Source organism: Tamandua tetradactyla, chromosome 11, assembly GCF_023851605.1.
Source record: "Tamandua tetradactyla isolate mTamTet1 chromosome 11, mTamTet1.pri, whole genome shotgun sequence".
Classification (NCBI taxonomy): Eukaryota; Metazoa; Chordata; class Mammalia; order Pilosa; family Myrmecophagidae; genus Tamandua; species Tamandua tetradactyla.
In genome coordinates this window covers 51,118,526-51,128,452 of record NC_135337.1, presented here as the reverse complement: position 1 = coordinate 51,128,452, position 9,927 = coordinate 51,118,526, and the positions used below count along the sequence as shown (strand labels likewise).

Genomic DNA, 9,927 nt, shown 5'->3' with positions numbered 1-9,927 from the left:
AAAAATAATCCAGTGCAGTTTCCATTTAGCACATTGAGCAAAACTCATTTTTCAATGGGATGCACAACCTCACATCTTTCCCATAAGGTGCTATGTAGGACTGAGTTTGAGATCAAGGAACAGACACTGCAGAGCTCCACAATAATACATCGCAGGAGTAGATGAAGTTGGATATACTATAGGTACAATCTGCTCATTAAATGTAATACAGACAATTGAAATCTCTGACAGTGCAGTGGGTTAAGGCTCATCCTTCCACAGGGGGTTGGGCAGAGGGATTTCATACGTACATCTTTGCAGTCTTCAGAAAAATGAGTGTAAGTTTGAATTAACCACTTGTATAGTGAGTACCATTTCTAGAGAAAGAAACAGAGAGAGGCAGATAGAGAGCATACAAGAGACAGCAAGAAAGTTCACATAACGCTTTTCAATGTTTTCCATCTGAGTTTCTAATTTAGTACGTATGGAGGGAGGACAGGAATTTGCTATTGAACAATTTCCAGGTGAGGCTGATACCACAGATCAGCGACCACGTTTTGAGTTCCACTGATCTATTACATTTTTTTTAAATCACAGAATGGCTCCATTACTTATCAAAATGGAAAACACCTATAAAGATGGTATACCTGGTCCCTAGGGACAAAGAGTACATGGCAGCCAGCCTGGATTGTGTGATGATTTGGAGCAGCAGATCTCAACATTGGTTACATAGCAGAATTAACTGAAGAGGTTTTTTTAAACTAATTAAATCTAAATCTCTAGAGGTGAGGCCAGGGATTGAGTCATGAATCATTTAAAAAGTATCCCATGAAAGTGTAATGTGTAGTCTGAGAGTCACTGCTTTAGGAAATTTTTCAATCTCTTCATATACAGGAAAGGTGGCCTTATCCTGGAAAGGAACATTTCCAAGGAAATAAAAAATACATATTGATACACAACTAGGAAATAATATTGGGGGGGGGCGGGTAATGTAGAGAGTATCCTGTTGACTTATAATGCACTGCATAGTTAGTTCACAGGTTTGGAATAACAGAATTCCAGAAGGTAAAAGGTAACTCGCTAATTTAATCCAAGTTTCTTTTCCTTTGAATGATATCAACAAGAAGTCTAGAATCTAGAGTGTTGACATATATGTGCTATGTTTACCTGCTATAATTATTATATTCATTTTGCTTCACTAAATTGTTGACTACTTTGATTTAAATTTGAGTGTCCCTATAACTAAGAACCAAGGGAATGAAATGCCACAAGCTACTCTAGTTTCACTAGCGTACCCAGGAAAGCAGAACTACAGAAACACACAGAACAAAGGGCATTCTGAAATATTTCATCATTAAGTTAAACTTCTGGCATAAATAGAAAGGATGGATATTTCTGAGTGCAAGCAAAGCTGCATGTTATGGAATCTTTTTTCTGGAAGGACTTACAGGTCTAGAGCATTTTTTTTGGTATTGATTGTACATGCAAGCAACTTTAGTGCTCTTTTTTACAGACTGAGTCATTAAACCCCAAGCCACAGATTTTAAATAAAACTCCCACGTATGAAATTGGGGCTAATTTTTGATTGTAAAATAAAGAGAAATTAATCCCTAGATGTCAGGACTGCCTCTTTCAGGTGGATCTTTGGTGAAAGTCAAACATTTAAAAACCATCGTTTTGATTTGAAGATTGAGATCCTCAGCTGGGTGGAACGTGTAACAGTTTCTTAGTTCTCCATCCCAAACCCGTCTGCCTAAGGAGCGTCCTGCAGGTTTTCTTCAGCTATTCTCACGACTGTGCTACTGACCAGCATTGACACATGAGAAACAACTCAGAAAAGCACAGTGATTTACAAACACACACATAAACTAAAAGATAGATCCAAACTTCTGGAGACATGCTTGGGTGAATCTTTTCCCACGCTTCATGTCTTCCCGAAGACATCTTCAAAATGTCCTGAAAAGCAGTAAAAAGGACAGCAGCACCATGAGAATAACCACCCAGGACAGTAGACACTGACGCTAAGGATATGAGGGTATCAAAAGAAATACCCTCGTACCCCGGAACATGACAAAAAATCATTTTGACCTTGAGGTCCACCATTCAATATTTTATGAAAGTATCATATATCTGTTAAACTTGACAAAACTTCAGAAATGAAGGTGTAGAACCCATTCAATGGCAAATAAACACAGCCAACCTTCAAGCCACCCTTCTAAGTACTCACTGGGACACGCATTCTGCAATAGAGTTTGGTTCTTTCCTTCTGCTGCCCTTTCTCCACTATATTTCATCCTTTGGACTTGGAAGGAAGATGTGGATTGACTATTGCTTTAGGCAGCTGTGCTTACCAAGGAATTAGAAGTCCCTGTGTGAGCTTTGGGCCCTCCCTCATCTTCCCCGGTCCCCGTCCTGACCAGCACAGGGTTGCACAGCACAGAACTGCCCCCTGTGTGTGTGCCTGGACACGGGGATCCAAAAGGGGACGCGCCAGCCCAAAGGGGAGGAGACCGAGAGTGGGGCTTCTAGTGAGCCCTGAAGACAGATGAGACTTAAACTCACCGTCTGCTACCAAGTCTCTCAGGCCTTCGTGTTGTTCACAGAAACATCTGCCTTCTCGCTTTCTCTTTGCACTTGCTTCTCTTGGGTTCCGGTGAAATCGGGCTTCATGGGAAGTATCTGCAAGGCCAGGAGACTCTCTCTACTCAGCTCTGACTGACTCTGGGGTGACAGTCTGGGTCTGAAGCCTTCTGCTGCTCCTGACTCCGCTGCCACCGGTCCTGCACCCTGGGCGACTTCGACATGCCCCCTCTCTTGACGGGGTGCTACCTCCGGGGCCTCCCCTTCCCCATCTGGAGGCTCTTGTGGAGCTCCCCGCCCAGCCTCCGGCGTGGATGTCACCGTCACCTCCTTCCTGCTTAGCGCGGTTTCCTCTCCTGCCACCCCCTCTGCAGCTGCCATTTTTCCTGGTGACTCATCCACATTAGGCCGCGTTTCCTCCCCGGCAACATCTGAAGAGGAGGAGGCTTTATATTCCGCTGTTTCCCCCTCGTCTGTCTTCAGTTCTGCCCACAGGTCCCTCGTCTCTGCGGTGGTTTCTACCATTCCTCCTTCTCCTCCTCGGTGCGGCTTTGCCTCAGCGACCACCACCGCGGCTCTCATGCTTCCTTTCTCCTCCGGGTTCCCGTCCTTCCCAGACGGTGTTTCCTTGCCCGCCTCCTCCTCTGCAGCTCCGGCCGGTGCTTCCTGACGGAGCACTCCCGCCATCAGGGACTCTCCGCCGGCCACGTCTTCCCGGGAAGTCGTCACCACCCGCGCCCCTTCCCGCCCCTGTAAAGTCGCTTCTGTCTCTCCCCTTCTCAGTCCCGCAAGGCAGTCTTCATCTGTGCCTGCGCACCCCTCAGCCTCGGCCCTGGCCGTGACGGTCGCCTCGGATGCCTGCGCCTGCCCTGACAGCTTGCTTTGGGGGGCCCCTAAGACACCCGCTAAGGCATGATGGAGCCTCTCATCCTTCTCTGCAGGGACCGCCTGCTCACCGAGGAGCTGCTCTGCTCCGCCTTTGTTTTCCGCGTCTGTGGCTTCTACCAGTCTCTCCTCCGCTCTCTCCTTCCTCGGAGGTGTTACGTTTTCCTGTGACTTTCCAAATCCTGGGGCTGCTTCAACCATGGAAACCCCTCTTTGTTTTAGTGACTCTTCTCTCTGCTGCCCTCCACCTTCAGTCCACTCAGATGCCCCCCAGCGTGCTTCACCCGCAGCATCAGATTCTGTTTCCTTTGTTGGGGCTCTTGTCTGTTCCTCGGACCCTACTTCCTCCGCTGTCACCCCCACTGCTTTAAATGTATTCCCTTCTTCTAAGGCATCTTCATCCTTGGACGCATCTGCCCTTGTCACCTCTTCTCTCTCAGATTCCGTTTCCCTCAGGGATGTGTTTGGCCTCTCAGCTTCCTTCCTCTCTCTTGCCATATCTAATTCCTCAGATAACATTTCTTCCCTGTCATCTCCCCTATTAGATTCAGTCACCAACGCCTCTTGCTCAGCATTTTCCTTACAGAGTTCTTCAGTGCTGTCCTCAGAACCCCTCACCCAGGTTATCTCTGCCTTCTCAGAGGTTGAGCCATTCAAAGGTGTTTCCCCTCCCATGACCTCCTCACCCTCTTCGGCTGGTTTCTCTTCCCCAGATACTTCCACTTCTGAACCATCTTCTCCCTTGGGTGCTGCTTCACCCATAGGCCCTAAGTCCCTCAGGTCTGAGGTTAGTTCCTCTTCACTTCCTTTCACATCTGGCTCTTCAGACCCGGCCTCACTCATGGCCACCTCTCTCTCAGCCTTTTCCTTCCCTGACATTGCTGCCTCTTCCACGGCTACTGCCTCTGGAAAAGGCTCTGAGCTCAGAGCTGCTGCTTTGCAGGCCAGCTCTACCTTCTCCCAACCCCGCTCCCCTTCAGAATCTGCTTTCTCTGTCTCCAACACCGTTTGCATGGAGACCTGCTGTTCAGGAGCTCCATGGTCATTCAGACCTGCAGAGTGTCTTCCTGCTTCCTTTCCCATGGAGCTTAACTCCACTTTTTCCACTCTCCCATCTCCTTCCACTGCTTCTCCTGTGCTACTCAGGATGTCCTGAGGAATTTCTCTTTCCTCTGCAAACTGCTGTTCTACTAATGCTGGCTGCACTGCTGTTGGCTTCTGCTCCCCCAGGGGAACCTCACCAATCCCTGCTTCCCCCCACAATGCTGCATCTCCCTTTTCTTCCTTTGAATCAGCATCCCTGGGCTGGAGAACTTCATCTTCCTTGACTGCATCTTTCTTCTCCAGCATATACATTTCTGGTGCAACTTGCTGGGATTCCTTATTTGAGTTGAGTGCTACCCTTTCCTCCACCACTAAATTCTCATTCATTGCTAGAAAAATAAAGTTAGAGAAGAAGGTTATTTTAATCAAAGTGGACAAGAGCGTGCTATTGAACATCATTGTATATGATGTTTCTGTACACACTAAGAGATTATATGTAATAAAGGCAGTTGATATTATATATAAAACATTTCCTCGATTTTATGCTGCCATTGACTATAACATGCAAAATGATTTAATAATGATTTTTCAAGATGAAAAGAAATGCTATCACATTTAATGGACCCATTGATATAAAGAAAAGCTGATCATCAGAAATGTTGAAAAGCAAAAAAATAAACATATCTTAGAATAAATAAAATCTCTCTCACATGTACACACAGGCACACAACCAACTTTCATTTGAAATATTAAGACTTGCAGAAAAATTAGGCAATAAGAAAAATAGTGACCATTGCATCTTCTTCAGTGTTATTCCCTACAGCACCAACAGCGTCTGCCTATGTTTCTGGTACTCCTGTGAGCATTTAGCTGCAGGATCTTAATACAATGTGAGCTGATCATTATGCCATGAACGACTCACATATTTTTTACAGCTACTCTAGCTAGATTTAGTTATCAAATAACTTTGTAGCTCAAGGTAAGATTCTTTCTAACTACACCAATTTGGATTACAGGTCAGAACACTTCCCGTCTATGTTCAGAAATTGATTTGCCTTTGGCAAAGCAGGATCACGGAACAGGACAGGACTTTGTCGTCTGGGACAATTTTCAACATAAATAACCTGCTTGAAAGATGTCATAAGTTCTTATCCATAATTCCTGGCAAATCTGAGTGTAGTAGCTATAACACTTGAATAAATATAGTTTCAATATGTTCTTTTAAAAGCTTCCAATGGATGGCTCATTATTTAACAAAGACATGGATTTCTGTTGCAGTGATCCATACAAAACAAGTAAGGTGTATCAGGCCAAATATCTAAGCATTTACATTTTTCAATTGCAGAATAATACTTAGGGAGAAAGTTGCTTCAAAAATGATCAACATGATATATTTTATCAATCTGATCTTTTTCATTTGTCAAAGACACTGGACTAGATGCTACAAAATAAGTTATCATACCAGGTTGTCAAACTCCGAATTATGCAAACTTCTGAATTAGGTAAATGTCTTCTCCTTCTCTCCTGTTTTCTATTTTTTTTTTTTTCCATGCTTGCCATTTTGGCTAGCCACTTCAGCCTTTATCCTGTCACCAATAATCTACTAGAAACCTAAAGCTCTGGTTTTATGTCTTCTATATTCGGATACCTATCCAGGACTGTCTTACCACTCCATTACCATTCTTAACACAAAACATGCCTATCCTTTATTGCATTCCCTTAATCTCCTGCCAGTTACTATGATAAATCATTTGAGGTAAGGCAATAACAGCTGTTGTTATATTTTAAACAGTGTATTTGGTAGGTAGCCTTTGATGCCTACTTTCACAAAAGTAAAATAGAAATTTCAGCTCTACCACTGGGGCTGAATTTGACTTTATAGATAATCTCTCAGTGTATCATAGCAATTATTTCCTAAATTATACCTAGAAGCTCCAAAAGGGAAATGTAGACCCAAATGTTGGCTTAAGAACATGCAACCAATTCACCTGAGTGAATATGGCCCATTTTAACGCATTAGAGATTATCACTGGATTTAAAACAAAATTAAATTGAAACAATAAGAAACAATAATGTGTTTCACATCTCTTAAAAGTATATCTGTTGTGGGTGGGCCATGGTGGCTCAGCAGGCAGAGTTCTCACCTGTCATGCCAGAGACCCAGGTTTGATTCCCAGTGCCTGCCCATGCAAAAAAAAAAACAAAAACAAACCTAAGTATATTTGTTGCTATTCAAATTCCTACATGAAAGTATATTAAAGTTAAAAGTCATGAAAACTTTTAAATGTCCTCTGGCTTGCTAAGATGGCCTTTACATTTATGGATCAATGAGAGACCATTCAGAAAAACGGGAATAAAATTGCCTAGCCACCATTTAATAATGGACTGTAGCTAAATTCTAGAAGAGAAAGTGCTAACGGCATCCAGCTGAGCTATTCTAAGACCACACACACTACAGGAAGATCAGACATGATGTTCCTGAAGCCAGTGAGAAGGAGTAATTGAAGCCCTTCTAAGAAAAATCAGTATGAAAACATCACATGATTTTTAATGATAACCTTGTAGACTTTTGAAAAAATAGTAAATATAAGAGAGTGGGCAAATTCACAAATAGGGAAATCTGATTCAGTGATATGAGTCTGAACCTGGGAGTTAGACAGACCTGGGTCATAATTTTCCCAGTAATTATGGATAAGTTTATACTCTGCTAACTCTGCAGAGTTTGGGAAATAAAACTTCTCTAAACCTTCATTTTCTTATCTATAAAATGGGAATAGCAATGTTTGGTTCACAGATTCCTTGTGATTATGAATGAGATATTTTACATGAAATGTATAGTACAGTACCTGGTACCCAGAAAGCCCTAACAAATCTTTCTTCCATAGTCTCTTAGCTCTGCATACTACATAGTAGATTTTCTTACTTGAATTGGTTTTAATCAATAACCGCTACTGTACCTACACTGCAGAGTGTTTGGAAAGGTGAATTAGATCTCCTCTGGTTGAATAAATTATTATTTGAAGTACAGAGAGGGCTAAAAACAGTGTGAGATTTGTGTCCATTTTATTTCTGCTTTAAGAGTATTCAATAAAGCCTCGTTTATTTGGAGACTTTTTTTACTGGTCTTGAAAATGAAATAAGCTATTGTGTTGTTAACCCTTTCATAAATAAGAGTACATTGGAATTAATGTTGTCTTTCAGGCATTTTTATAGGCCCATCTTGAATATTTTAAAAATGAGTTTGAGTATGATACCTTTTATTGAGTAGCTGCTACATTGCACTTACTCTGCTGAATATCTGAGACACATAAATAACCCTTACAACAACCCATCAAGATAGATGAGTTTTTTGAGGTTCAAGTGATTCTGAAACTTGGGTAACCTAGGAATTCATAAGGCATAGAGGTAGGAAGTGGTAAGACTTGGTTTTGAATCCAGGTCTGTCCAATTCTCAAGCGCAGGAACTAATGAACCATATGGAAACTGTTATTGGGAAACAATTCTCTTTGGGTTTCTCAGATTTGCGCATGTTTTGTGGGCCAGGGCACTGAGTTTTTTTGTACTAGACAATCTTTTCAGGGGTATTTATATAGTAAATAGCCTTAAAAGATAAAATGCTTCCCTTTAGAGTGAGCCAAGCGCAGGTTTGTGTGCTATCCAGTATCATTAAGACAACGTCTCCCTCTGGGGCAGAAGTCAGCAGAAGCACAGGGTCCCTCTTCTGCATCTCAGCTCACTGCATGTGCAAGTATTACCCGGCTTTTATAAGGAGCAATTGGAGCTCAGGAAACTAACATAAATGCAAATAGCAGTGGCCACTGCTATTTGTTGTGAATAATAAAGTCTTTTGACTCTGACCAAAAAGCCTCTTGTTCTTTTGCCAGCATTTATGAAATTGTGGAACGCTAACTTATTTGCTTGAAAGTAGGTTACAACCTCAGATGCCTCACAGTTCCTGATGACCATGATTAAAAATTGGAGGTGGGGGTCATATAATGAATACATACATATACATTCAAATGAGGAAATCTTTAAAAAGTCATCTACTAAATAGGTGAAAATCTGATTTCAAAGACATAGGAAGTTTGGTCAGATATACATGTGTCATGGCCAGTTGAACCACCCTAATTGACACTCTTGCAGCTATAATATTCATCACCAGTAGCTAGTGATGGCAGTAGCTAGGTCATATTCCAATGGAAATGAGTTCTTTTCCAGTAAAAAAATAAAGAGTTCAAATGACAATTTGTGAAATGTGCCTTGGCTCCCTATGTCTCCAATGGATCCATTAAGAGAAGTTCACTTACCTGGTCAACTTGCAGACATACTATGAAATATGTCATAATACTAATCTGAAAATTCCTACCAATATTTAGTAACATGAAAATTTCTACCAGGATTTTTTTACAGCTCTGACACCAATGTATTAAAAAAAGAATAACATTCATATCTGATGTCAACTTCAGTGCATACATTTAATGCCTCTCTCAACCATCTCCTGCCATCATATTCAACTTTCAATATTCATTAGTTGAAAAGAAAATAAAGGTGCTAGAAGGGGAACAGAGATAAGAAGATGAAAGATGGAAATGGGGCTATCTTTGGCCGAGTTTATCTGTAGGTGTTTCCTAAGTAATGATGTGCTCTTACCTCCACCTGTGTCAATTTCTGGCTTCTTCAATTGCTTCCCCACATTATCTGTGCTGCTAACACCAGGGTTAGCATCAGAGTGGCAGTGGTAGCCAGGTTCCAAAGCTCCAGCTATTATCTGTCCAACTGATTGCAGAGCATAGAAAATATCACAAGGTATATAAAAAAAAAAGTTCATGGAACATTGCTGAGCCATTTCACATCATTTGAGCAAGTGGGGTTAATCTAAAACCATTCACATTAAAATGTGACCTTATTTTAAAGATCTACTAGAATTGAACAACTCCCAAGCTATGATTTCAAAAAGAAAACACCATACACAGAAGATCACAAAGTAAAGAAATCCATGCAAGGAAATATTTGTATTAAAAAAGAAAAACAACCCAAAGCGCCACACACAGATTTGCCAAATGTGCATGCAATGAAATGATTGAAAAAGCAGCTGAGGCATTTTTTTCTTTCTAGAAATGTGTGCTACGACTTTTATAACATCAGTCATCATTGCTCTTTAAATTGCTAAAACTACCAGAACTCACTATACTATCAGCATTTCATCCATTAGTAGATTTTAGGGATTCTATCCCAATACTCACTCCATGTGGACAGAAGGAAAAAAAGCTATTATACAATTCCTTAAATTTGACAGCAAAAGCTGTTGTAGAAATTCCTGTTATCTGAAGTTGATTTCTAGCATGGACCATAAATTACAGAGACGTAAGTTCAAGTTCCTTGTCCCATTTTAACTGTGTCACCTTGAGTAAGTTGTTTGTCCTAAGCCTCAGTTTACTC

The 9,927-nt window shown here is 41.5% G+C and overlaps 1 protein-coding gene across 3 annotated transcripts in view; it reads right to left on the bottom strand.

Annotated features, from left to right (window-relative positions):
- Window positions 1-722: 722 nt before the first annotated feature.
- Window positions 723-9,927, bottom strand: part of ERICH3 (glutamate rich 3) — a 113,371-nt gene continuing 104,166 nt past the window's right edge. For 2 of the 3 annotated variants that reach the window (XM_077120611.1, XM_077120612.1), the window contains exons 13-16: window positions 9,139-9,264; window positions 6,633-6,668; window positions 2,542-4,877; window positions 723-1,935 (exon numbers count right to left, since the gene is read on the bottom strand). In XM_077120611.1, the coding sequence (XP_076976726.1) occupies window positions 2,560-4,877; window positions 6,633-6,668; window positions 9,139-9,264 (2,480 nt within the window). In that variant the 3' untranslated portion in view covers window positions 723-1,935; window positions 2,542-2,559. The remainder of the gene's footprint in view (window positions 1,936-2,541; window positions 4,878-6,632; window positions 6,669-9,138; window positions 9,265-9,927) is intronic. The other variant, XM_077120613.1, reaches the window with a different exon arrangement.